Source organism: Ascidiella aspersa, chromosome 6, assembly GCF_963924565.1.
Source record: "Ascidiella aspersa chromosome 6, kaAscAspe10.2, whole genome shotgun sequence".
NCBI lineage: Eukaryota > Metazoa > Chordata > Ascidiacea > Phlebobranchia > Ascidiidae > Ascidiella > Ascidiella aspersa.
In genome coordinates this window covers 28,214,829-28,242,437 of record NC_139452.1, presented here as the reverse complement: position 1 = coordinate 28,242,437, position 27,609 = coordinate 28,214,829, and the positions used below count along the sequence as shown (strand labels likewise).

Below are 27,609 nucleotides of genomic sequence, written 5' to 3'. Positions count from 1 at the left end.
TCTGGAAAGTTTGGCAAATTTGGGGGGGTGCATGGGCATGGCCAAAAAGGCACAACCATGGTCAAAGTGCACCCTACCACCACTTTTCCATATATTAGGTGTTCAATTAACTAAAAATAGTGTGTACATAAATTGCTTTAAAAATCTCGACCAGCCATATAATACAGACTGTAAATAACTGTGTGTTGATTTTTTAAAACACTTTAGTATATTAATAAAAAATGCCACTTACAGCCTTTGTGTTACAGCTTTATTTGTAAATTATCTGAACAAGAAGAGCTTAGCAGCTATGACGAATTCAAACGGAAGTAACGAACTCGAACAACAGCTACTCAGCTGTGAGAAACTGGATCGAGCTTCGCCGGACTTATGGCCGGAACAAATGTCCGGCGTTTCCGACTTCATGTCGTCTCTGAAAGGGCCGATGTCGCCGAATTCCCCCCAAAAATGGTCAGGAGAGGTTGAAGATGACATCAGTATGCTCCAGGAATTCGGAAGTCTGACAACGGCTGGGTTAATGGAGAAGATTCGGGACTTGCAGAACCTCGCTTATCAACTCGGCTTGGACGAGTCGCGAGAAATGACCCGAGGAAAATTCCTGAATATTTTGGACAAACCTAAGCAGAAGTGATTGTGTAGTTTTGTGCACTTCTACTGTAGTTTGTTTTTCCACAAGTGTCTCATATATTGTTCTGAATGTACGATTTTAACATGAATCACAAAATAATTGAGATAAAAGTGAAGGATAATACAATTCAGCCTAAAAAACATCCAAACTAACAAAAGTCCTGAATTGAAATAGGGTAGAAACAAAATTGTATATTTATTGTTGTTTTTTATTTACACCGTTAATTTACCAGTGTACAGGACTTCTTAACAATTAAACCTTTTTGTTGTACTGTGCCGTTGACCTTCATAATATTTATGTTATGTTTTTATGTGGGTAATGTCTTCCAACAAAACAAAGTTTTCATAAAATGGCATGCTAGTATGTTTAAGTCATGGTTTTGTTCATAAAACAAAGCAAACTAGAATATTGTTTTCTTTAAGTATTTTTTCAAATTGTGCACCTATTTTTTTACAAAGCAGGATTTCATTAATCAGCATATTTTATTTTTACTTCAAAATGAAAGCTCTTGTTCAGCGAGTTTTAAATGCAAAAGTTACCGGTAAGTAACAAGACTATTTTGTCAACAATAAATAAAAATAATCATTAAATAAACTGTTGTTGGCTGTATTTAGTGGGCGATGAACTGGTAGGCTCAATAGGAAAAGGAATATGTGTTTTGATTGGCATTTCAAGACACGACACTGCAAAAGATACTGAATTTATGTGAGAAACTTTCATTTTATATATATAACTAGTAATTTAATCAAAGCAAACACTTTGTGGTTCAGGGTAAGAAAGCTTCTCAATTTGCGACTGTTTGAAGATGAAAATGGAAAAACTTGGGAAAAGAGTGTTAAAGACTTAAATCTAGAAATCTTGTGCGTTAGTCAAGTAAGTTTAAGTTTATTTCAGAAACAAAATCTATGTTTCATTTGGAGATTTTGAACTCTAGCATACTACAGTACAGTACTGTTTTTTTTAATAAACTTAACCTTGATTGCAGTTTACTCTACAATGTGTTTTAAAAGGAAATAAGCCAGACTTCCATCAAGCGATGGCTGCTGGGTCTTCCGAACAGTTTTACAATGACTTCTTGAAAGAATTGCGCAAAAGCTATGTGCCAGAAAAAATCCAAGGTAAAATAAACTAGTACCTTGCATGTTTTTTGTTTTCTAAATATGATCTTTGTAGCTACTCTTATGAATTCATATTCAGGAGACATGGGTCATTAAAAGTTTTTATCAATGTGTTATATTTCATGTTTTTACTTGGCATCAAAATTATTTTATCTGTTTGCAGAAGGCAGATTTGGAGCCTTAATGCAGGTTCACATACAAAATGATGGTCCTGTTACAATAGAAGTAAATTCGCCTCCACCTAAAACGGTAATTTAAAATCATTATCAGACATTTCTTTTTTCGGTTCGGTTCGGTTGTATTTTTTTTTGTTGAGTTGCTATGTCTAATATGTCCTACTATGTTTTATTTTATTAAGTATTATGGTTTTATGATCTGATAAAATAATTATGATACTAGAGCAAGTAGCATATATATATTTCATATTGCTTAATTTTATTGGTAAGACACTTGGGCTACTATTAATGTATCGGCTAAAACATTGTAAGGCTGGTATCGTGATTCAGTAAATACAAACGGTAAACGTTTTATGTTTTATTAAACGCTGAACTTTCACAGAGCAAAAAATCATATCAAGAGAAGCAAAAGCAACCCGCGGCTGAGGAAGAAACGTAGTCCTCACCAATCTTCTTCATTTTACTTTTAGCACCTTGAAACGTTGCTTGATCACATCAAAGCTACCTTAGAGATATGTTGAAAAGAAATTGTAATGAATGCTTTATCATCTCAAGCAAAACAGGGTTATGTTATTCCGTTTGGTGGCATGCTCTACTCATAGTTGCATTATTTTACTTGTATTGTAGTAGCAAATAAAAATTAACAAGGTAAAAGTTCAAAACAATTTACAAAATTATAATAGTAGGCAGATCACACAGAAACATTTATAGACATGTTTAAAGTAGAACAGGAAGGTATTCTAGTATAGTGGTTAGGTTACAGCAGAAAAGACTAACAAAGCTAGTGTTCAGGTCAGAGACTCTTTTAAAGATGTTTACTAGCATTGTTGGACCAGTATTCTGTTATTTAATGGGTTTAAGGTCGGCATTTCTTTTCATTAATATTTCTTTTTACAGGGGACAAAAAGCATTTAAAAAAACATAGATTGAGTAAAGCTAGTTTCAGGGTGCGGAGTCGGTTCAAAATAACCAGAGTCCAGCCCGGACCATACAGCCTGTATTTCACCAATTTACGTAACTTAAATACCATGGATATTCAGCAATCCACTTATAGGAGTGTCGCATACTTCATTCACTCACAATACATGGTTGGAAAATATTCCTCCATATAATATTCCACCTTTACAATTTCCATTTGGCGGCCATATCAGTTTTAAAATTTGGTACTGCGCATGCGCATGTCGGACTCGGGAGACTCCGGTAGTTTTACAAGGTCTTACTCGAGTCCCCGAGTCCGACTCCGCAGCCCTGGCTAGTTTACATGGTATTGTAATGCAACCTAAAAAAATTAAACAAACTGTTGTTACCAACGGTATTCTTTTTACCATATCTTCAGTGTCGTTTAACATAACCAACTCTTTGTGAATTCTGTTCGCAATTAGAAAACACTCGAACAGGATTTGTAATATTCCGCAAAAAGGAGAATGCCAACTACTTGACTTTATACCAAAAGTTGACGTTTATCATATGCGGCCAGCGCGATTTATGATCAAATGTTACTTCAGTAATTAGCTTGTAATTACTGCGAATCGTTGCACCTGGCACTACTACACGTTGGCGTCGTCCAGTATCATTTGATTGACACATAGTAAATGAATATTATGCATAAAGTGCCGTTACTAAAAAAACAAACGAAGATTGTTTCCCAAGTGTTGTAATGCCACGATTATCGCAATACTTGTACCGCAATTGTGCGCTAAGACAGATGACACACAAGCTGTGGTTAAGAGGAAAACAAACGAGAACGAATAGAAAAGGGCGCAATACTATTTAATTTTGACTTTTAGTCTTACTGGTTTAAACTTTTAAACACGTCAAACCTAAAATTTAACATTACACCTAGTCATGTAAGTAAATTGTACACTTGCCAATCGGGCTAGTGTCTTCCAATAAGGACTCTTTCGAACGAAATAACATTTGCTGTTGCCACGCCGTCTGCAAATTTTCGTCCCACTTGTTTTCAATCATTTAACCTGCCCTACTATTTCGGTGCATATACTAGTTTTAAGAGGCAAAAACACGCACGGACAAATGAAATGTAGTTATGTGCTCATCACTATAACATTTATCGAAAATCCTTACACTCACAAGTATACAACTTGAAAAAATTAACGATACTTTGAATTATTATCAATAACTATTGAACCATCGGTTGACCAGATTTATAGTCTTTACTAACGTACTTGACAACGTTTCAAAGATTCATTTTTTTGTAACTGTTCGTCCTGCAGTTTTACCAAAAACACTAAAGAGCGACTTTTAAATCGTTCTTCAGGAGTAGTTAAAAAAATTTGCTTATAAAACAAGAATTGTCGCTTAGAATAGCATACAGTAAACTAATCATACTCTCATTTTGAAATTAAAAGGGAACAAACTGGACATTTAAAGAGAGCGATCTTGCCAAAAATAGGTAAGACATATCGACGAAGAGTGTGGTCTTGGCTTGATTGGGTAGGATTTTTATCTACTCTTAAGAAGTATTATTAAACTAAACAGATGCTCAGCGAATCAACTATTTACAACTCGACGAGACCGTTTCAATGATATTTATCCAAGTATTTGTATTTGTAGCACTTTTAACCACGTGGGATGCGTTTGGACAATTTCTTGTTGTATTGTAAACCATTGAAGGAAATAATTGGCCTTCAGTCGAAAAACAAGAACTTTTTGCTAAAGGTCAAAGGTCAGTCGGGTGAGTGGGTGTTAATCATTCGAGCGAAAGAAAGCAAAATCCCAACCATGCATTTGCATTGAGACTTTAAGAATGAAATTAGATTGGTTTGAAGTTAGACTGAAAATTTTAGATTTCGTGGTATGGCAATTCTTTGAAACATTAGGCAGTGTTTTCGGCATCAAAGCGCCGTCTAATATTTCACCTTTCCTTCGTGTCTAGAACCTAAACGCTGTGTAACTTAAGACTGCCTGCAAAATTAAATCTCTACAGAAATATTTCTAGTTAATTTAATTTGCTATTCAACTTGGTAATATGGCTGTTGTATTATGATTAACATTTATCAAAATTTTAAAACAAGAATAACGTAATGTTTTCCTTTATAATGTGTTACGTCCGAACTTTTTACGAGATTGCGGGAGCCGCCATTCCGCTGTGGAGATAATATAGCGAGGCAAACGATTTGGCCAACTAAAACCTTCATGTTTGCGCACGAGTTTGCTCGAGAACAAAAGCTGTTTCCATGAACATGTGGTTTATTACGTAATTTTGTGACGTCATTCTGAAGCCTCCCAACTAAAAACTATATCCTAAATTCGCCACTGTTTTCATAGTGGTTTTACGTAGAATATCCCTGTAAGTACTTTGGGCCGCGTGATAAGTTTGCCGACCACTGCTGTGATATAATTATGTCCTAGAATTCCAAGCAATCCTTACGGCTTTTATTACGCTCAATGAGCTTTTCAAGTACTTGCGCTTAGCCATATGCTTTCCACGCTTTGTATAAAATCGGAACCCCGGAAAATATTATACTCGCACTCAACAGAATTCTTGTTCTTATTATCCGCGGTTTGTACTTAATTTTTCACATTACCAGAAATTCTCTGATCAGTAATCGTTAGTGCAAACGAGTTGTGTCCAAGGCTTTAGAGCCGGAGCTCTACGTGAAATTCAAACGAAGTCGGAGCTGTTGTAAAATTGCTCCGGCTCCGATGCATTTCATAAGATGGTATTCTACTACTAATGGCTGAATTCACATAATTTAACAGCAATCCTTTACAAAATTAAGAATTGTGGCTTTTTTTTCTCTAACTAACCTTCATGGCGTTTTTTTTTTTTTTTTTTATTGAGGTGTTTTGTTTGTGATTACTTTGAAACGCTAGATATTACAAATTAAGCGTTATTCCTTAAACCTCAGTTGTTGACGTAATGGAGCTGGAGCTATGACAAAAGGGAGCTCCGGAGCTGGAGCAATTTAACGTTTACGCCTGCTCCAAAGCCCTGGTCAAGTCGCAAGCACTTTCGAGGACTAAAAGCCGATGAAAATAAAACTACAAGGAAATATAATAGGTCAAAATTTTGCAACCATAAACAATCTATTTACCCAGGGCTGAATTGCTTACTAGCCTCTTGTGTTTATTGCGTTATGTATAACTTTTAATTGTTGTGCCGCAAATGACAAATAGTTTTCGGAGCACTGATCCACGTTATTTGGCCTGGTCTTTCATACCAGATAAGAAAAAAGTCTATTAGGTATAATAAAAACAAAAACCATTGGGCAATTTGGTGTCAAAAATAGCACTTTTATCAACCTGGACTTACTTTTTGTTATTAATCTAGAATGGGGCTTAGTTTGTCTTCCATTTTTAGTTGACATATCTCACCTGTATGTCGACATTTCCAACCGAAGGCTGGCATTGATCATTCCAAGAGACCATGAACCCAACAACCAATGAAGGGGCCTCAGTTCATTTTCTTTCAATTCATCCTTACAAAATGATATGAAATTCTAAATTTAAGGTTCATACAATGCATTAAGATGGCCCAAACGAAGAGACTAAACCCACTATTGATACGCTCGAAATCATTGTTCTTTTTGAAGCGCATTGTCTCTTGTTCTTCGAAGCGCTATGCCGCAATCGATCTTTCAAGTAAAACGAAGCCCATGAAGGTCGCAGTTCCTTTCTTTGTATGCGCATTGAACGAAGTAGCGCAAATCTTTCCTGTTGTATCAGCTTGGTAACTACTTTTCGACGACCACTTCTGTTTGACGCAGTACAACGATGTTACAAAACACATTCAGCTGTTTTATTTGGCGAACGATTTCAGATTAGCGGAAACGAAAGCGGAAATTCCAAAGCGCAGAAATCTACATATTGTACATAATAGGCGTATAAAACAGGCGAGAATAGTTGGAATTTGTCCTCGAGTTTTTGAAATATACAGCAACGTGCTAAAAAATCAAACATGGGAAATAAGGTATATAATCGCAGGGAGTGTGTGTGAACAACTGTCCTTATAAGGCGAACGAAGGAAGTTTCGGACGACGTTTAACTCGCTTGGCGCATTTAAGAAGGACTTTCTCGCGGCAGTCAGTAAGCATGCATCCCTGCATAGAAAATAAACTTCGACTTAGTTGATTTTCTATTTAAATGTTCAAAACTTCGGGTAAACTCTTTGTAAATTGTCAAAAAAAGGTATCAAGTTTGCTAGTACAAGCCAAATTCGTCCAGCGCATAATCTAGCTGACTTGCCGAGCCATAGGCTGTCTGCGCCAGGCGCTCAGTTATTGAAGGTCGTGTCGGCACAGCTCCTAGATAATCACCTGAGAAATCGTATCGGTCCTGCGCAGTTAAACCACTATACGCATCCGCAAACACCTCGGCGTCGTAGCGGCCAGACAGAGCTTCGCGCTCACGCAAGTATTTTTCAGCAAGGACTGGGTCTGGTCGACGTGGCACGCCAGCTCGCGCAAACATTTCGTCGTAGACCCCCCCATAGCCTCCCCTCCTTTGCATAGGCATGCGCGGCCTTGGGAACCCTCTACAAACGCCAAGAGACAACTTAAAGGAATGATCTGCTGCACACAGTTAGAAATAGCAATTAAATAGGCCACTTATATTACAATAACTTTTAAGATAGGCAAACTACAAATATTACACACAAAACTTTTAACTTGATAATAGTGAATTGAAAAGCCGAAAAGAATGAGTAGATCAACATCATCTTGATTAAGACGATTCAACATGCACTTTTATCATCTTCAGGTAATGCGACTCAAAACGTTAATCAAGATGATGTCGATCTACTCGACCTTTTGGCTTTACAATTCAGTATAAGCAACCTAACTTAAATTGGGTCAACTAAAAAGTTTTGTGCTGTTTCTATTTACAAACTTACCTTCCCCTTGCAAACGGGGGTGGGCTGTCAGCGAACCCACCATTGTCCCCAAACGGTCTGCGTGGGGGGAACCTATGGTAGGGTGGCGGGCCTCCTCGGGGCATGAACCCCCCTCGCATCCCCCTGGGTCCACCACGGCCCCGGAACGGACCTGGACCCATGCCGCCACGACCGCCTGGATGGTAGCCTGGGGGACCTTTCAAAATTAAGTGGTTTTATGTGAAGCTACATGACGACACACTTCGTCTAGTTCAGCAGTTCTCAACCAGTGTGACACAGACCAGTTTAAAAAAGCTAGACTTATTGAAAATTTAGTTTGAATTGTGTCACTATACTTAATTTAAAAAAATAATGACGTGCTGAGATATTGAGAGGGAATGTAAGTAATGAATGGTTGAATAATCTGTTTTTAAATTGCGTTCTGCTGTTTTTGTTCCTATTCCATACTTTTTTTTCTTTCATAAAAATAATTGAGCCCCGCATTTTTTGTGCAATGAAAAAAAAAAAGGTTGAGAACCACTGGTCTAGTTGTTCTATTTATAGGTGTTACCTCAATGTGTTCACAACATATAGGCTTAGTAAAAATATAGCTAAAAAATTACAGAGAAGATACATTTTTAAGTGTTAATTCTAATAAAAATATTGAAAACAATGTTTATCCTAGTTTATTTAAAACACAACAAACTGTTACCATTGTCATTTTGTCGGTTATTTCTGCCCATTTGGACAGTGATTTTGCTGTCGTTGAACATTGTATTGTTGAGGCCGTCGATCGCACTTTGTGCCATCGACTCACGACTCATGTGAACAAAAGCAAAGTTCCTTAAGACGTCACATTCTATAACTGTTCCGTACTTCTTAAACAGCTTGTGAATCTGCAATTATAGAAAACAGTATTAAATATATGGTTGATTAATGCTAAAAGAAAAACGAAGTTAGGTTGCAATAAACAGGGATTGGAATAAATTGAATATCTACTTTAGGGGTCACCAAACTTTTCTCATAAAGGAACAGATAAATTTTGATCACAGGCAGGATATCATTTTATTGGCCAACTTTATTAACTTGATTACAATGTTCAACGAAGGAAATATAAAAAATTATATTATTCAACGATGGAAAATAACTATGCAATAAAAACTGTAGTCAGCTCTATCAAATTGTTGTGAAGTTTATATTTAGGTTTGCACTGCATTCAACAAAATCACTTCATTACTTAGGAAATGTGCCCACTGTAGGCAAAACATATATAGAATTTATCTAAATCAGCAGTCACCCAGTTTTTGGTGAATGCCGAATAACTGTAAGGATGTTCTTTACAGTCATTTTAAACTGTGATATTTACTGAATAAGTAAAAATGACAATATCATACATCTGAAGATTTTGTGCCCTCTGGCAAATTTCCAACAAATAGTTTGCTTGTTTTTGTGACTTTTGTTGTTGAGAGTTCAACGTTTATGGCGTTTCCTTTAAGATTATGCTTGTCCAAGCCACTAGAACAATAAAACAAAAATTTTTAATATACAACAAAACCTTTATAAAACTGGAAAACTCTTTTTTCACCTGTAAAACTTAAATAATGAACAATTTTAAAGATCAACAAAACTCTAAATAGGCCAAAATGTTCATTACACGATATTTCAAAATTACATTTAAATTGAAAATTATAGAAAATGCAAGCAAAAAAACATATATTTTGGAAATTATTACTTATTATTTTTTGGTCGCTGCCTACACAACATTAGCCTTGCGACGCTTAGCAATTCTATTAAATACAGAAAAGTTGTAGCACCCTACAACTTCACATTAATGAAACGAGTTGTAAAAATTGAAATTGCGAGAAAGAAATAAACAAGGGTTTATATTAAATAATGTCAACACCAGAGACAAAAATGTTGTAGGATTTTAGACCAGCGCCGCTATTTTTGACAAATTATTCGTCATTTTGCTGTGCATTGCTTCGCAATTCAATTGAATAGAAAAAATTGAAACGTTTTCATATTTCAAAAAATATAATATTTCCCACTTGATTGCCGCTTTTGCTTCCTCCAGGTTTGCCATGTGAACAAATCCATAATTCTTCAACACAGAGCAATCGGTAACTTCGCCATATTCCTTGAACAAGTTTTCAAGGTCTCCCTTCTCGACACTTTCTTGTAAGCGGCCAACGAAAATCTTCACCATGATTGATCTTATTTAAACAAGTTGCAAGACGATTTTGTTTCTTAACCACGGCAGAAATAAATTGGAATAGTTTAACTAAGCCAGACTAACTAATATTTATAAAAAAAACACTGAAAACAAACTCGATTCATTTGGATATTTCAAACAGTTTCGAATAACTTTCTATATTGAACCAATTGTTTATGAACAGCTAAGACCGCTTATGTTTAGGTTAATACTTCAAATATCAGTCTATAAACAGGTTAGAATCTTTATTTAAACCAACCACTTTACTTTTTCTGACTTCAAATTCAAAAGTACCTTGCAATTCTACGAATAAAACTACGAGACGCCCAAGAGAAATTCCAACTTTCGCAAAATGGCGAGCGCTTTGTCAAATCACGTGACGGTTTTTCGAAATCGGAAAGAAGCGAGTTTAAATATCCTTGTAAGCAGAACCGGGTTAATGGAAATTAAAACAAGACAAACTAGTATTATAGTTGGTGGAAATTAGCAATACAAAAGTAGTATTACTCTGGGAATAATTTGGAATCGTTTTCATTCACAGAATTTTTATTTGAAAATTTGTATTAGAGAGTAAACCAATGTAAGAACAACTTTTTCGCTTTTTATACGGTACAACTGTCATATTATAGCAATAGCTTAAAATAAAGTTCGAACATCCGTTTTAGAAATTTCTCGAAACAACCATTAAATACAAAAATTTACCAAACATACTTTTTCTGAACGTATTAATGGAAAACCGACGTCCGTTAAAAGTGCGAAAGCAGTTTGTTTGAAAATAAAGATCAAATGTCAATGAAAGTCATTCGTTGTTGTGGAAATGTTTGAAATCTGATATTTCGCCCGTCGGTCTGCGAGAGTGGACAAGTAAAGACAGCATTTGTGTGGTTTGAGGAAATTGCTGTCAACTTGTGTTGTTACAGGCGCTTTTCTGAATGAAGCAAAATTGTTTTTCTTGCTCGCGAGTGCTCCCACGAAATTCGTAAGGCTAAACCGGGACAAAGCTGATTTAGGATAAAACACGGTAAACATAAGAGTACAATAAGTTCAAAGTCAGCCAGAATACAGCTGCACCTTGAGCAGAACGACTTTATGTAATCTGGACACACCGAAAATGACTGACGCCCACCTGCAAACGACCCCGTCAGAACGACCGTATTCTTCGCAAAGTTTTCAGGGAAAATTAGACAAGTTCAAGGAATTTCTTTCAGAGGTCACTTTGCAGGACACAGATGCAAGTCCGGAAGAAAAGAGGCAGTCCATTAACGGTAAACAGTTTTGCCTAATGTGTATAACTTTGTCTTACTGTTTCTTCACTTTAGTGGTCTTAAGTCCATTAAATATGCAACTTGATGACGATTCAAAACATAAATGTAAATATTTTACACATCAGTATGTTGGTGGGCCTATAACAAATTGCAAAATGTGCATGTTTTTTTAACGAAATTTTGAAGAATTTCCGGGCCCTTAACATTGCGTGCACAGGTGTGGAGTTTCTAACAAGATACAATTAGTAAACCAGTGCTTGCAATGTGCTATTATTTTTACTTTTCTACTAGTTCTTTTTAAGCTTACATCGGGCAGATGTGGGTGATTAATCATTCGTTAATAAAACGACTGGACGCCGGGCATTCGACGAACGAATTTACTACACGTGACAAGAATTAAAGTCTAATAACAGCTTCATACTGGTGGCCACGCTGTTCACAGAACGATAGGAGTTTGACCTGCACAAAATGTCCCTCAATTACACAGTTTTATCATTTTTAGAAAGAATTAGAATTAGATTATCCCTGGGTTTTCAAAAAATCGTCACGTTCTGAATGATAAATGAACAAAGAAAATTAATTAATTTTATAGGCTAAAATGTAGCTTCAAACGCCCTCTTTACAAAATAAACAAGCGAAGGGGTCCAATTTGTTTTATATAGGCTCCCAGAGCCAATAAAACTTCCAAAATGGAAAAAAGGTAGCGATTGTACGGTATATCTATGCTTCCCTGTATACCCTGAACATAGTTGGCACATCTTTTGGCACAAACCATTGACCCGCGGGTCACAAAGTGACCCACCAAAGATTTGTTATGACCTACTTGTCTCTCTAGATTAGAATTACGGAAATGTTATCCATCATTTTATGGAATAGTTAAATGTAACAAACAATTCTTCGTTAGATAGCACTATACAAATCACGGCTATCTAATCTTCTGGTTGTGCAAAAGTGTTTTAGGGGTGACGAGTTGGCCTACATTAGCTGCATTTCAACAAATGCGTGCAGAAAAGCAGATAACTAAAAGCATTTTTTATCGCTGTAAAACGGCGATCCTTTAAGATAAATTAAGCGTTTCGCAGACTGAAAATTCAAAAACCTTCAATTACCAACCCAGACAAAATGACACTTAAACGACACAGCAGCAAAGTTTTCGCATAAAATTAGCATAGAATTAAATATATGACCCACTTGTGCATTTTGTAGGGATTAAGGTCGTGTTTGTGGCCCGCGCGATGAAAAGGTTCGCCATCCCTGGTATAGCGTATAGCTGACAATGTTTTGTTTAGACAACCTGCGGTACACCTACTTCTGCGACTACATTCGTGATTTGTTCGGGGCCGACATTAAGTCGCAGGATTTGAAAGCGATTCACCGTAAGCTGAGCACCAACCCTGAAGTCAAAATTGACTGGAGTGAAGTAAGTGGAAACAAAATGTAAATGAACTATGGTGACTTTCGCCACGCCTACAGGTTCACAGAGTGGAGATTTCAATGCTATAAATATCATATGCTATTGGTGTTGGTGCAAAATTATACGCTTAGTTGTTTTATTTTCATCTTTTTCAGATGATGGTGTAATCTAACACCAACTTTTTTTTACAAATTCCCACCCCAAGGTGGATTATTACAACCTCCAAATTTTAAAGTGCAGTTAGTAGGACCGGAGCGCTCGACCTACAATCTAATCAGCCATTAAATGAAAACAAAGCAGGCTAGAAAAACAATAGCCTGCAATAAGCTTCGAACTTACGATCTCCTATCGATTTTGATACGTAAGCCGCTATCGTTGGGCAAAACGCGACCTCAGAAGGGCCATATCACAGTTGGTGTACACGTATGTAAATGTTTTTTTCATTGACTACCGTATATCAGGTTAGATTTTTGATAAAAAAATAACATTTTTTCTTTTTTGGGGGGGATTTAACAAAATAAAAATGTAGTTAAAAACGATTTTATAAACTATTATAAAACCCAAACTCAAAACGTAATACACAATTATCCTTACGCAATTATGTAAGTAAAAAACATTTCTCGCCGTAACGCATGAAAAATGTTATATAACGAAAGTTACTTATTAAGCAACGTAACAAAACAGGAAGCTGTTCTAGGTCGATCCCTTCGTAAATGTGCAACTGTTTTCGTAGCTAAATCCATTTAAAAATGCGAACAAATTATTTGCGCGAATTGACATTCGTTTATTGCAGGTCGACTCTATACCAGACGCACGGCTTCTGGACTGCAAATAATATTTCGAGAAGGGTCAATATCAATTCAATTAAACGTACTAAACGCAAATTTAGATAAAGTGACGAAAATGGCGCTCTTTCACTATTGTACGTAAAAATTAATAAAAAAAAACTTTCTTTAAATGCCGCATACCACAACGCATATTATTTGGGTTAGGGTGCGGGTTAGCGTTTGGTTGAGGGTGGGTCAAGTTATTATTAATAATAAACATAATATTACTTAACCCACCCTCACCCAAACGCTAACCCGCACCCTAACCCAAACAATATGCGTTGTGGTATGCGGTATTATTTTGTTTTGTTTTTTGCATAACTTGTCACGTACATAAGTGAAAGAGCGCCACGAAAATTGACATTGCGCGAAAAAAAATATGCGACAAATGTTTCTTAACAATTGCTTGATCAAAATACACAAAATATAATAAGTAACGTCATAAAACCATATATGTCCTTCAGCGAACTAAAAATACCTAGGACATAACCTTCCTCCGAGCTTGTTGTTTCGTTTTCCCGTATAGCTCGCGAAAAAACTTAAGCCAAAAAAATGTTTGCATGTTAAAATGTTATGCTTGGCTGCAACTGCGGAATTAGGCGGCAAACTTGTCTGCTAGAGCTAGAGTTTGTTTACCTCTGTTGTTCGGTAACTAGTGGAGCTCTTTTCACACTTGCCCGAGCTTGTAAGGCCTCTGTGAAGCATAACACCGCCGCCTTGTTAAATTCGCAGGTGTTCGGCTATTTTCAAGCAGAAAACGAAGAGACTGAAGCTAGTTCGGATGAAATTAGCGTGTTTACCGTTTCAAAACGCAAAACCATCGGCGAAGCTGCAGGTAAAACGTTTAGTGTTGCTAGGAAGTTGTTGTTTTGTAATAACAAGGTTGTTAGAAAGAATTTTTTTTTGACAATTTTGACAACTCGTTTTGTTACTGTAAAAAAGTGGTAGGATTTTAGGCCAGTGCCAATTTCACAATGGTCCGATTCGCTAACACATAATAAACAAACCGCAAAAAATTGTAAAATGTATTTTTTTTAAAAACTTAATTATTTTTTACATTTTAGTTAACAAAATATAGTCTAGACTAGTTTTTTCTACAAATGACTCAAGTAAGACAATTTAATTTACATAAACTTTCGTCGAATGAGGTAAATATCAAAAGTTTCCAATCTTGTTATAGTGGAAAAAACTAGCTTTGAATGAAGTTAAAATTATGTTGACAAACTTAATTAACCTATACCTATATGTTCTTTTCAAAATATAGTTAGATAGGCCTACTACCTACTATTTTTTTGTTTAAATTATAGTGATAGTGATTAGTGACTTCATCCAAAATGTTTCAAAATCCAACAAATATTATAACTTATGTAGTTTGTGATTGTTGCTGTACCTTAGATAAACAGTGAATGTTAAAAATATTCTTCATATTACAACTTGATTGAACTACTTTCACTGTTTTGCCCTTATAGGAGATAAGAAAAGAAGAGACACAATCCAATCTGTTATTTACTCCAATGAGTTTGATGTCTATGTTACAGCATCACAAAAGGGCACCTTGTCGATCTATAATGGAAAGGTGATTGTTGGCAATATATATTATTTGTAAAGTATTTCGCTAAGAGACATAACACCATCTTTTTTGTTGTTTCAGTTGCGACTTCAAAACTGCTTTGACATTAATGTAAGTTTCGTCAAATGTGTTTTGTGTTAATCGAATGACTGTTTTTAACTAATATATTCTATTCAAAACCCATAGTCTTACAACAACCTCCAACCATTATGCCTCATAGGCCATGATTGTACTTAATTTCCGCTAACATTAAATTTTTTAGTCACTTGACTCTATAATAATTTAATTTTTAGCATTTTTGAGTTCTAATATTACAATACACATTGGATGGTATTTACAAATACACATTGGATGGTATTTGTTTGTATAAAATAGCCTAATGAAAGAGAAAAAATAAACAAAGTATGTTGAAATTAAACCGTTTGTTTCGATACAGGAATCAGCCTGGATGACAAGTTGTCAGTATCTTCCCAAACTAAGGAAAGTTATTGTAAGTAAAACCAGATGATTCTTTGTATCAAAAATTTGTCCTTCTATGATTTGGAAGTGCTTTTAACCAAATATATATTGTGTAAAACTAAAGGTTTACTTTTTGTGTTGTATGTAGAGCTTTTACAGATCAAAAAACAACAATAATATCACGGGTAAAATTATCATCAAATTGGAAAAACATTTTTGGAGGCAAAAAATATGAAAATAGGCCTACGATTGAAACTCAATCATCTATGATACTTATTTTTGAAAAAATGTAGGCAACAACAGAACGCAGCATTGTGATTTGGGATCATAGAGCAAAGGCTAAGAACCAATCAAGCGTTCACATTATTAAACCTTTGGAGCATTCACCACAGTGTATGTGCTTAGTACCAAACGATGATGAACATGCAGATGCCATTTTATTGGGAGATGACGCAGGTATAAAACTATTTATTTGAAAACTCTGATTTCTTAAAAATATATACAGAAACGACTTTTTTGCTTTCCTTACTTATCTAGTTATCAAAACTTTGGCTTTAGAACTATAAAATAAGCTTTATTAACTATTTTACTGTATGCTCTTTCTTATTTATTTACCTGCAACTTATTAGTAGTTGATGTGGGTATAAAAAACTTCATTTTCATCAAAAAGTTCGCTTGCATACTTATTTCATAGCAAAAGTATTCATAATCTGGATCCATTATAACAGTTATGTATATACATAAGTCATTTTTGGTATTTGTTTTCAGTATTGTAAATTAAACATTAAAAGATAATATCAGCCAATATTCTAATCTTAATAATATATCGGTATTGGTTAATTTAATTTTCCTCTTAAAATTACAAAATTACCTAATTTTTTAATCTTTAAAATTTGCCAATTGACTTATTTTTTATGGCAGAATGATTACACATAGAGTTTTACAGTGTTAGGCATCAGCAAATTTATTAGGCCAAAAATATTTGTATAGTTAAAGAAACTGAATGTAATTTGCTTAAGATATATAATATGTTTAAGCATTTAAAGTTAATACTATATTCAAGGTATATAGAAAAATCAGTTATCGACACTGGTCAAAAATTTATATCTCCCAACCGCTAGATTAAACTAAGAGATATTACATTATTTTTTATCAAATATTTATTACATATATTTAAGTACAAAGCAGCTGCATCTTACTGTATTACATCTCGGGTCACATTTAACAATACAGTAAACTCCACTGAACCATCATGTTTACAGGTTACATAAACTTGATCCGTTTGACGCACAACGACTTTGTTGTTAAGACAAGCAAAGATCAGAAAAGGGTGATGAAGTATCATGTCATTGATCCATCAACCCTCACTGTGTAAGTGACTTGTGTTTGATGTTTAAACTGATGAAAAAATATTGTTAAGATGGCTATTGTGGATGTTATATGTTCTGTATATATACATTTATAAATATTTTTAGAGGTGTTTGGCTATTAATGTCAATAAATTCCTAATATTGTCTTTGAATTAATTTTATGTTCTAAAAAAGTCTTCGAAAAACCCTATGTTTTAGCAAGTCTTTGAACAGTCTTTGACTTTATTTTATGTTCAGCTCTAACTATTGTGTTTAGAAAGTGTCACTATAAAATAAATTAAATGAATTATTAATTGTGTTGACCATGACATTAGTACTGTTTTGTTTTTTATTTAATAAAACAAAATGCTGAGCAATCGAATTTTAGATGCTTTAAAACTGGAAAAAGTCGTTAAATGTCTTTGATTTTTTTCATAAAATTGTGTGGCAACCCTGATGTAGCTAATTTGAAACCTTTTTTTGACTACTATGTGCTTTATACACCCATATTAAGACCAAATAGAATTAGGTTACACTGCATATTAATAAACAGTGCAAAATATAACTGTAGTGTCAAACAAATAACTCTATAAAGTGTGTATATTATTTTCAATGCTTGGTGAAATTAAGAATTGTTAAAACTAGGCATGTGCAATACCTGATATTCTATTCCAATACCAATATCTGATCCAATACCAAATGTTGTCATTCCTATGCTTCAACCAGCAAAATAGGTTAAATTGAAACATTCAAAAGCCTGTTTTTCAGGGTTATTAGGCCAAACTTTGCTTTAAGGCTAAGAAGTTTAGTTACCTCCAGTTGTTAACCTACTATAATTTTTGATAAATCTACCTTTTAAGTTTAAATCGCTGCATTGGAAGGTAATTCATGGCTAAAATACATTTATTATTATGGTATAGTATCAGGACAGATACCACTGTGATATCGGATGAGTCCCCATACTACCAGTCGCATTGGGTATTGGCTCCGATCGGATATTATCGCACATCCCTAGTTAAAACTTGAAAAAATACTCCTAGGCCATGGATTCGTCGCAAGTTTCACCAAGACTGGGTTTTAAAAATCCAATATCTTCCCGATTTGAAGAGCTTCGCGTCATGCTCACCAGGAGACAAGTTATCATTTGTCATCGCCAATTTGAAAAGACTGCACGACACTCAGTATGTAAAATAACTTTTTTAAAGACATGTTTTTCTTCGCAATAAATGGCTTTACCTTTTTAAAGATGTAAATTTTTGTATTTGGAAGTCACTCCAAATCTTTTATCGTTTAAACTGAAAAAAGGCCTTTAATTGATACTAGTGGTTACGCTACACTTATTGACATTTAACTGTAACTGTAACATATATATCAGACAAAATACAGGTTTAATAGTAATATTGCATTATTCAAATACCTTCACACCGGGTTATTTTATGTGTGACATGATACACGTTTTTTAACTATTATCATTGGTAACTGAAATTAATTATTGTTACTTTTGTTACAGGCCAGTTAGCGAACTCTCAATTCCCAGAGGAGTAAATGCGTTTTGTTATTCAGAAAAATCAAATATTTTTGCTACAGGTAAGTTTATCACTCCCTAAAACGTTTTTAAACTCAGCAAAAAAGTTAGTCAACCCCATAATAACAATCTGGCTCTCCTTAATTTTCTTGCAAAAAAAAGTTTTAATAAAGAATTTGCTGCTTGAAAGAAACCTACTTGTTTAACGTTTTCCTGAAAGTTTATTTACACCGTGCGTGTTGTTAAAATTTACAATGCCTTTAACTATTGGCTGCACCTACAAAACAAATATTGAATTTGCTGGCTTGCTCCCTACCTCAACGTTATGCTGCAATACACAGATCTTGCATTTTTCGTAGAACGAAAAATATTGAGATATGAAAATAGGTATATTTTGTTAATTGTTTTAAGATCAAAATTCTGTAAATGCAAAAGCGAAATGTGGTGCAGATATTTTATTTTTTTATTTAGCCTTACCTTGGTCTAAATGTAATTTTAAAAAGTTCATAGCTAAAACATTAATAAAATATTTAGGCTCACTTAAAACTTATCAGTTTTGTTGCTAATTAATATTTTCACAATTTTATCTGTTTCAGCAAAATTCATATGCACACCCCCAAAATTTGTTGCCCCATTTTTAAGTAGTAGGCTAACAAAGTTAACCTGTTTTTACCCAAAGTTTATATGTGTTGCAAAACTTTAATTACCTATAGTTATTTAGATTGTTAAATTGTCCTAAAAGCTCTACGTAGTAAGAATATCAACATGATCCATGTAAAAATGATAAAAGATCATATTCGGAACGTTCAAAATGCTACCTACTTCAGTATGGGCTTTGATATTCTTAGTACGTCTAACTACAACTTCTAAACATTATGCTCAAAAGTTCCAAAAGCTGTTTAAGGAAGGTTTTCTTAAACTTTCAGGCTGCGTTGACAAAACAACTCGCGTATGGCACCCAAATATTCTCTCGCGGCCCCCGGAACAAAGACCCAGAATATCATCAAAATAGAAAATAGGATGTTTTCAAATCACCACCGAAAAAAGTCACAACAAATACTGTTCAACACATGCGTTAAAATTAGAAGTAACTACCCAAAACGAAAACAAAGTTCGAGCTAAACCTAATGCGATAAACCCATGTCTGCTTGGTTAATTCTGCCAACTCGCGAAACAAAATTTCGATAAAATTGTAAACTGAACCACAATTTAAAATGGCTAATTACAGTTTTTGTTAATTTTGTAAACGATTTTTGAGCATTTTATGAACGATTTTAAATAAGTAAAAATTTGTAACGTATGTATATTATGCATTATGACAAAATTCTGACTTTTTTTGCAAAGTAAAAAAATAATCGCCCTAGTTAAGACATGGGTATCGTTTTACCGATTTCATAAACTTTCAGGCGGCGTTGACAAGACAATTCGAGTCTGGCATCCCAACATTCTCTCGCGACCCACCGGTAAGATGGTGGGTCATCTTTTCACCATTGTCGACATCGTAATGAATGAGAAAGACCAACACGTGGTCAGTCTCTCAACAGCTCGGGTTTTCAGGGTCTGGGACATTCACACCCTCGCCTGTCTACAGGTAAATACTGGCCTTTGATCTTTTTTTATTTTAATATTTGATACAAGCATGGACATTGGACATTTAGATAATTCTTGTGTTCTTGTTTAACGGATTAGAGCAAAATGTGACTAATTCTAATTCTAATCTAATTTGAGAATTGCTTGTGTGCTCTAATTCTAATTCTAATCTAATTCGTATTTTACCAAATAGGCTACTTTGTCCAACGGCATTTTTAATCTCTGTTAAAACAACGAGTTTGAATAAAAAATAGTGGTTAGAAAGACTTGTAGGTGATTTTTAAAGTCTGAAAAGCATAAAAAGGCTTAAAATTTAGCACACATATTTACCACTCACATGATTATTACAATAATTAGCGATTTAAACTTTTGCGATTTAAATTGATTGTGAATGAAATGTAATTCTTTTATTATGAAATTAAGTTGAAATTTGTTGTTTTAAGAATTCGGTAATTCTAAGTTTAATCTAATTTAGAAAAAAACTGAAATTGGTCTAATTCTAATTTTAATCTAATTTTAAAAAGCTAAAATATCTAATTGTCCAAGTCTGACTGTGACCGTTTTAAACTCACTCGATGTACTACTCTAAGCGTTATGGGTGTCGTTGGTCCAATAGAAAGAATTGATCATTTGGACTAGTTTAGGAGTCGCCAAACTTCGGTCAATTAATTCGCCCGCGCCATATTTTCTTAATGAAGAAGTAGTCAAGTTGAAATGTCGTCGGATGCTTTTCCAATAAATTTTGATTCAATTTAAGGTTGTACCACAATTAATTAGGGCTCACAACTTTAAGCTTAGATATTTGTATTTTCTTCGTTTAACGAAAATGAAATCAAGTAAATATAGTTCGAAAAACATGTTTTATACCCGGCCCGCGATCGAAAATCTTAAGTTCAGTTGTCCGGCCCGCGTCAGGACTTGAAGTTATCCGACCAGTTATGAAAAGAATTTGGCCTATTTGAGGAAAAACTACTCCGTTTTTCGCAATTGTAAACTTTGTAGGTTTACACTTTACATAGTGAATGTTTTTATTTTTTTTTTATTTTTAGGTTTTTACTGACAGCGATGAGCGATCTGGCGACCGGCGAATTTCTACCCTGCTTTTTGACGCTCGACATGACCGGCTATTTACAGGTTTGTGTCTTGTGTGGAAACTTATTACATAAAGACAACAAATCACGAAAATGATATAATATAACCTTGCAACTGGTAATAAATTAGCTTATTTATGAAATTTAAAGCCAAAAATGTGGAATAAATTGACAACATCTTGATTAGGATCTTTTGATACCCGCCTGTATTATCTTCAGATAAGGTGGTGGGTATCTAATCGTCATAATCAAGATGATATCGATTTACTCAAGATTTTTGACTTTAAAATTCTTTATTGAGCTCAGTTATTATCAATTGCAAAATTAAATTATATGTTTAAAATATTGTGTAGCGGTATCGCAATAAAATGTCCAATATCGGCCAGCCCTACAGAGGTCGTCCGACTTTTTCAGCCGTGCACTTTTTCAGCCTAGTGGTGTCCTACTGTCACTGCGTACCCTGGTTAAATTTGCTTGTGTTCATTAAAGCTAAAGTATGGATGAAAAAAATGCTCCCAGTTCCACAAAATATTTTATATTAAAGGTCGATTTAATGTGGCACAAAGAGAAAGTGACTGGCTTACAACAGTTCCAAAATATTCCTTTTCCATTAGTGGTAAAGAAAATATGAGATTTAAAATCCGCTCGCGTATCACCCGGAAAGCCTTTTTGTACCACTATTCCTTAGTATTAAAAACTATTTGGTTTCAATGGGAATTCTGATTTTTAAGCCCCTTTTTACAGGTTCGAGCACCCTAGACTTGTGGCCGATGACTCGAACAGTCCAGGACACTATGTCGGTGCCCCACACCCACGACCATCCCCTCACTACAGTGGTGCTCAACCCTGCTCTGGCTCAAGTCATCACCATTTGCACTGAGTCCATACTTAAGGTGAAAAATGCGTGTTGTTAGTCGCCATGTCTTTGCAAGCATTCTGTGTTGCAAGGTTTACTAAAGGTTTTTACTTAGTTATTGTTTTTTTTCTTGTGTTACAAAACAGGGATGCCACAAAGTCTTTAAGTCTTTAAATGACTGTGAATGGAATTGTGTAATGAAAACTCTTTCAAAAAGTCTCGTTTTTTAAACAGTTTTTGAGTAGCGTTTGAAATGTTTTTATGTGCAGCCTTAAGTTTAGTGTTTAGAAAGACGATGAGGTATATTTTACAATTTTAATATATATTGTCGGAGGTCGTGAGCTAGCTTCCCCTGCATGCATCATTGACCCACAGATTCGATGAGTCTGCGGTGGCTTTCCATCTACTAATGATACGTAAGCCGTAATTGTTGGTCAAAAAGCAGCTTCAGAAGGGCTAGGTCACATTTATTGAAAACCTAGGTGTGTGTATGTTTCATTGAATAAGTTTTAGTAATATCGACTCTCAATGCTCTGTAGGTTTGGGAGGTTGAGACCGGTCGTCAAATGTACCAGATCCTCGAGGCTCACGGCCCCAATATAGAAGTCCTTTCAGTTGCTGTTGATAACCTCGGTACAAGGATGGTAACTGGCGCCTACGACGGTGAGATTTATGGCGATAGTTCCATCATAATAATGTTTTTCGGTTAAACTTTAAAGTAAAAAGTTGCAACGGCTGAACCTGTAAACTATAGATTTCATCAGAGTATATAGATGTTAAAACGAACACTAAATTATGCATAATTGACAATATTTTTAGAACTAACTGTGATCCTGATCTAAACAAATACATATAAACTTAGTCCTGAATTACTCTGAAATGGAAGAAAATAAATTTCTTTGAAATATGCAAATATTTGCTATTTCCAGGCTCCTTAAAGGTTTGGGAGTTCAGTAGCGGTCAGGAAATGAAGTCTTACTCTTTGGAAGATTCAAAGAACGACGACCATGACCACTCCGTGTTCCATATCGAATACATCGACGAGCAAGTTGAAGAGGTGATACATATTAACGAGGGGTTTCCAAACTAATATGCAAGTATAATTTTACCAAAATTTACCTATAGGGGCTTTTCAAACGTTTCAGTCTGTGACAGGTTTTTAGGTTAGTACGACGTTTCGCTACCCTTTGACAGAGATAAACAACATTACGAAGGATATACGGAATTTTGTTAAAATTGTGCTTGCATATTACTTTTGACATTTGTTGTGAGCGTATTCTCTTACGCTTGCTCGATGAATCACGGTTGTGCGAAAGCTCGCCAGCTGTGTAATACAGTTTGCCAACAGTGTCAATTGTTCAACCAAAATTTCTTACACTAGAAAGCCAGTTCTAATGTTGCATCCACGCATGGTCGTGTCGTCAATGCTAAACCAGATAATAGCTTAAATCTTAACGGTTGTGTCTTTTCATTGCCATGTCCTTAAAATTATACAAACTTAGCTCGTAAACTCAATTTCGACCTTGCCAATAATAATGGTCGTACCTTTAGTAATATACTAGATCAGGGGTGGGCAACTCACGGCCCGCGGGCCAGATCCGCCCGTCAACGCAAATCGTCCGGCCGCGACCTATTTCACAAACTGGGCACGAGGCCATTCCTTACATGTTTTTAGATATTTCAACTACGAAAAAGCAAATATTTTTTTGCGCTTTGCGTTAATCTTGTTACTCCGTCGAGTGTAAATTGCAACACCCTAGTTTTATCCATGATTAACTGTCGTTGCGGTGATAATAAGATGCGTAAAGTCTACACAGCTAACATATAATGACCCACGGAAACCTTTTTTAGTTTGGTTTTGGCCCGCGACTAGAAAAAGTTGTTGCCCACACCTGTACTAGATCATAGAACACCATAGAGCCATTCTGGACTGTAGCTTCTCTTTAAGACCGTCTCCTCAATAAATCTGTGCCAAATCACAACGTAGCATAAACAAACCGCAACACTGTGAGCAAAGAGCTGTGTCCTTAATGCAGTATCGTATATCACAACCGAGTTTGGATTTTGATTCGTTAGCCTATTTCTTTACGGACAGGATTTGTGTTTGGGTGTGGCATGGAATTTTCAGATATTACCTCACAAAATTAGTCATAGCGGGTAACCTGGTGCTACCCTGCTAATCCCATCAGCGCGCATTTGTGACAGAGTGTCCATAAATGTTCGTGTCCTCCAGTCTGACTTGTGTTCCATTAGCGAGCATTTGTGACAGAGTCCACGTGTGGTCGTGTCTTCCAGTCTGACCTGTGTCCCATTAGCGCGCATTTGTGACAGAGTGTCAATAAATGTTCGCGTCCTCCAGTCTGACTTGTGTTCCATTAGCGAGCATTTGTGACATAGTCCACGTGTGGTCGTGTCTTTCAGTCTGGCCTGTGTCCCATCAGCGAGCATATTTAACAGAGTCCACGTGCGGTCGTGTCCTCCCATATGGCCTGTGTCCGATTAGCGAGCATGTGTGACATAGTCCATGTGTAGTCGTGTCCTCCAGTCTGGCCTGTGTCCCGTCAGCGAGCATATTTGACAGAGTTCACGTGTGGTCGTGTCCTCCAGTCTGGCCTGTGTCCCATCAGCGAGCATATTTGGCAGAGTCCACGTGTGGTCGTGTCTTCCAGTCTGACCTGTGTCCCATTAGCGAGCATTTGTGACAGAGTGTCCATAAATGTTCGTGTCCTCCAGTCTGACCTGTGTCATTTGTTGTAGACCGACGAGCCGATCCCCGAAGACGAGAACGACGAGGTGTTTGAGATTGAGAACAAGGAAGTTGTTACGGCTCCCATCACAAGACGTTTCGTGGCTTTCGGCTGGAACAACACCCTCAAGATATTCCAGGTGAAAAAACTTTGAAGTGTTCAGCAACTCCAGCATTATTGATGGGCAGTAATTTAGAAATAAGAATATTAAAACCCATACATAATTAGCACACCAAAATCCATCGCAGACTCACCGAATCTGTCGATTAATGATGCAAGCAGGGTCCTGAGTTCGAACCTCACTACAGGCTAATTGTTTTTCCAGCTTTCCCTGCTTGCATCATTGATCGAAGGATTCGGTGAGTCTGCGATTACTTTTCGATGTACTAATAATACGTAAGACGTAAACGTTAGTCAAAAAGCAGCTTCAGAAGGGCTAAATTACAGTTGTTAACACACATATGTGTGTGCATGTTTTATTGCATACATAGGTAGAATGCATTTTGTGAACGTTTCGAATATTTTTTATTCTTTATCAAAATTCTGCCTACTTCTGCATAAGCTTCCTCGAGCCATTATGCTCAGTTTTAATTATTTTTGTTGAAAAGTGAAGGCTCTAAAACTAAGTGTGTTTTAAGGGAACTTACTGCAAAGTGATGAATAAATTCGCAAAACTAGCTGTCGGGCGACTTTTAGCGGTTGGATAAGTAGAAGTTATTTACCGCTTAAAGACGCTAGTTGTATATAACACTTCTTTTTGCGTTGCGTTTAAGATTGGTACATAGGGTGCTTTCACAAGTACATTAAAGTAACATTTTTAAGGCACCATATAACATAAAGTTGTTCAGTCATTAAAAAGAGCTACTTGTTATAGTATTTTTTTTAAAATTTAAATAGGAGTATGGAAAATATGAAATCTTTCAAACCTAATGGCACTAGGTTAAGAATAATTATATATCCGTAAATTTTAACGGTACAGTAGGCAACATAATTAAACCTCCATGTAAAGTTACAGCACTGAATATACGAAGCGGTTTGGTATTTGCAGTTGTTTTCAAAAATAATTGCAGTGTTGTAAACAAGTTATAGATTTGCTAAATTCCCTGCCAAATTATTTGCGAGTACAAGTCAAGTAATTTTCAATTAATCACAAGTCAACCCTAGTTCAAGTCATCAGTTGCCCAAACCAAGTCCAGGTCATTGGCATCTAAATTAAAGGTTAAATTAGTAAAATTAGTAAGTTTACGTCAAGTTTCGCAGTACAAACACAATAAGCGAGTCAAATAGCAAGCAGATTTTACTTATGCATAAGCTTCCTCTATGTCGAGCCATTATGCTCAGTTTTAATTATTATTTTTTGTTGAAAAGTAATGACACAAAATACACAAAATAATACGACACGCGTAGCAATTGAATTTCGGGCCTTTGAGAGAGCACAATTATTCCCTATTGTGTTTTAAGGAAAATAAAACAAATTCGCATGACCAGCTCTCGAGCGACTTTTAGCGGTTCGATAAGTAGGGATTTTTCACCGCTTGAAGACGCTGGTGGTACATAACGCCTCTTTTTGTGGTGCGTTTGACATATTGACGCACCATTTTTTTTAAAGTCGTTCATTCATTAAAAAGAGCTACTTGTCATAGATTAAGTTTTCAATTTAAATAGGAGTATGGAAAAAATTGAAACTTACTGGCACTAGGAAACATACCCGTGAGTTTTTACAGTAGACTATGCAACACCCTACTGTAAAGTTACCGCACTGAATAAACAAAGCAGTTTGGTATTTGCAGTCGTTTTTTGATAAAATAGCCGTGTTGTAAACTAGTTTGTTTAAAAATTAAGTCCCAGCCAAATTATTTGCGCAATACCTTAAGTACAAGTCAAGTTATTTTCAATAAATCACAAGTCGAACCTAGTACAAGTCATCAGTTGCCCGAGTCAAGTTCACGTCATTGTTATAGTAAGTCAAGTCCAAACTAACTCATTCGTTCAAATCAAGTCATTCGACAACATGGACTTATCTAAACTCAAACCAAATTAAGTCTCAAGCCAATTCATTGACTTAAGTCTCAAGCCAATTCATTGACTTAAGTCTCAAGCCATTTCATTGACTTAAGTCTCAAGCCATTTCATTGACTTAAGTCTCAAGCCATTTCATTGACTTAAGTCTCAAGCCAATTCATTGACTTAAGTCTCAAGCCAATTCATTGACTTAAGTCTCAAGCCAATTCATTGACTTAAGACTTAAGTCTCAAGCCTATTCATTCACTTAGGTCATAGCAACACTCTCATTACAACTTTGTTTTCATTGTTGCTTATATTATTATAATTGCGAAATGCGAACTATATTGTAATTTGACAAGCTGACAGATGTAATCTCGTTTGATATCGTGTTCTTTATCGTCCTACAACATAACGCCTGTATAATTATTTCCAAAAAACTAAAATTTTGAATTTCTTCTGCAGGACGATGACGACAGCACAGAACTGATTATGACGCATCAATTCGACGGAACCTTCGAGTGGCCGCCGACCCCTGACCCCTCTACGTCATCTGTGAGTAGTAGAGCGTGACGTTGAAAATAAAAACCTTTTTGTCTAAAACAAACCAAAACTTAATAAAAATATCAAAGCCCGTACAGAAATAGGTATCACTCAGTTATTCGATACGTTCAAAACGATGCCTTTCTTCTGTGGGCTTTGATATTCTTATTACGTCTTACTACAACCTCCAACCATTATGCTCCAAAACCAAAACTCGATAATGAATCTCAAAGCCAAAAAGGTCGAGTAGATCGACATCATCTTGATTGAGACGTTTCGGTTCGAGCTTGTATTATCTTCAGTTGATGTGACTTAGAAGTAATTCAAGCATTACTTGAATAAGGCCGGACACAATTGTTATCATTCTGAGTTTCTATAGTCGCAGCATTATGTAGCACTTTGTTGATA

At 35.6% G+C, this 27,609-nt stretch overlaps 4 protein-coding genes across 8 annotated transcripts in view; 3 read left to right on the top strand and 1 right to left on the bottom strand.

Annotated features, from left to right (window-relative positions):
• Positions 1 to 246: 246 nt before the first annotated feature.
• On the top strand, positions 247 to 1,089 carry LOC146141123 (protein lin-52 homolog). The gene has a single exon (XM_083391153.1). It carries the CDS (start codon positions 290 to 292, stop codon positions 629 to 631), a length of 342 nt encoding a protein of 113 aa, XP_083247279.1. The 5' UTR covers positions 247 to 289; the 3' UTR covers positions 632 to 1,089.
• LOC146141122 (D-aminoacyl-tRNA deacylase-like) lies at positions 983 to 2,576 on the top strand. Of its 2 annotated transcripts, XM_083391151.1 has the most exons (6): positions 983 to 1,169; positions 1,243 to 1,333; positions 1,399 to 1,501; positions 1,614 to 1,746; positions 1,910 to 1,995; positions 2,305 to 2,576. In XM_083391151.1, the coding sequence occupies exons 1-6, from the start codon at positions 983 to 985 to the stop codon at positions 2,359 to 2,361; spliced, it is 657 nt and encodes a 218-aa protein (XP_083247277.1). In that variant the 3' UTR covers positions 2,362 to 2,576. The 2 variants fall into 2 exon arrangements, with proteins under 2 accessions (XP_083247277.1, XP_083247278.1); XM_083391152.1 differs by lacking the exons at positions 1,399 to 1,501; positions 1,614 to 1,746; positions 1,910 to 1,995; positions 2,305 to 2,576 and having other exon boundaries at positions 1,243 to 1,337.
• LOC146141121 (RNA-binding protein 4.1-like) lies at positions 2,272 to 10,187 on the bottom strand. Of its 4 annotated transcripts, none has more exons than XR_014501281.1 (6): positions 9,801 to 10,187; positions 9,147 to 9,267; positions 8,465 to 8,648; positions 7,774 to 7,969; positions 6,258 to 6,361; positions 2,272 to 2,427 (listed from the first exon to the last, which is right to left on the bottom strand). XR_014501281.1 is itself a non-coding variant. In XM_083391149.1 (6 exons), the coding sequence occupies exons 1-6, from the start codon at positions 9,956 to 9,958 to the stop codon at positions 6,966 to 6,968; spliced, it is 894 nt and encodes a 297-aa protein (XP_083247275.1). In that variant the 5' UTR covers positions 9,959 to 10,183; the 3' UTR covers positions 6,385 to 6,965. The 4 variants fall into 4 exon arrangements, 3 of the variants coding, with proteins under 3 accessions (XP_083247276.1, XP_083247275.1, XP_083247274.1); XM_083391149.1 differs by lacking the exons at positions 2,272 to 2,427; positions 6,258 to 6,361 and adding exons at positions 6,385 to 6,982; positions 7,199 to 7,416 and having other exon boundaries at positions 9,801 to 10,183; XM_083391150.1 differs by lacking the exon at positions 2,272 to 2,427 and having other exon boundaries at positions 5,534 to 6,361.
• A 673-nt stretch (positions 10,188 to 10,860) lies between these two features.
• Positions 10,861 to 27,609, top strand: part of LOC146141120 (WD repeat-containing protein 64-like) — a 58,109-nt gene continuing 41,360 nt past the window's right edge. Inside the window, exons 1-17 of the mRNA XM_083392819.1 lie at positions 10,861 to 11,229; positions 12,519 to 12,649; positions 14,203 to 14,305; positions 14,940 to 15,046; positions 15,122 to 15,151; positions 15,477 to 15,530; positions 15,793 to 15,955; positions 16,762 to 16,870; positions 17,889 to 18,029; positions 18,359 to 18,435; positions 19,780 to 19,964; positions 21,013 to 21,097; positions 21,799 to 21,947; positions 22,450 to 22,573; positions 22,840 to 22,958; positions 24,668 to 24,796; positions 27,124 to 27,213. Of these exons, the coding sequence (XP_083248945.1) occupies positions 11,076 to 11,229; positions 12,519 to 12,649; positions 14,203 to 14,305; positions 14,940 to 15,046; positions 15,122 to 15,151; positions 15,477 to 15,530; positions 15,793 to 15,955; positions 16,762 to 16,870; positions 17,889 to 18,029; positions 18,359 to 18,435; positions 19,780 to 19,964; positions 21,013 to 21,097; positions 21,799 to 21,947; positions 22,450 to 22,573; positions 22,840 to 22,958; positions 24,668 to 24,796; positions 27,124 to 27,213 (1,950 nt within the window). The 5' untranslated portion in view covers positions 10,861 to 11,075. The remainder of the gene's footprint in view (positions 11,230 to 12,518; positions 12,650 to 14,202; positions 14,306 to 14,939; positions 15,047 to 15,121; positions 15,152 to 15,476; positions 15,531 to 15,792; positions 15,956 to 16,761; positions 16,871 to 17,888; positions 18,030 to 18,358; positions 18,436 to 19,779; positions 19,965 to 21,012; positions 21,098 to 21,798; positions 21,948 to 22,449; positions 22,574 to 22,839; positions 22,959 to 24,667; positions 24,797 to 27,123; positions 27,214 to 27,609) is intronic.

What these genes read in the sequence shown, in the direction of transcription:
- LOC146141123 (XM_083391153.1), top strand. Translation starts at nt 290, where the DNA reads ATGACGAATTCAAACGGAAGTAACGAACTCGAACAACAGCTACTCAGC.
- LOC146141122 (XM_083391151.1), top strand. Translation starts at nt 983, where the DNA reads ATGCTAGTATGTTTAAGTCATGGTTTTGTTCATAAAACAAAGCAAACT. An exon ending in AAATCTTGTGCGTTAGTCAA is followed by an intron (nt 1,502 to 1,613) that starts GTAAGTTTAAGT and finishes CCTTGATTGCAG; the next exon opens with TTTACTCTACAATGTGTTTT. An exon ending in ATTCGCCTCCACCTAAAACG is followed by an intron (nt 1,996 to 2,304) that starts GTAATTTAAAAT and finishes GAACTTTCACAG; the next exon opens with AGCAAAAAATCATATCAAGA.
- LOC146141121 (XM_083391148.1), bottom strand. Translation starts at nt 9,958, where the DNA reads ATGGTGAAGATTTTCGTTGGCCGCTTACAAGAAAGTGTCGAGAAGGGA. An exon ending in AGGGCACAAAATCTTCAGAT is followed by an intron (nt 8,649 to 9,146) that starts GTATGATATTGT and finishes CTATAATTGCAG; the next exon opens with ATTCACAAGCTGTTTAAGAA. An exon ending in TAACCGACAAAATGACAATG is followed by an intron (nt 7,970 to 8,464) that starts GTAACAGTTTGT and finishes TAATTTTGAAAG; the next exon opens with GTCCCCCAGGCTACCATCCA.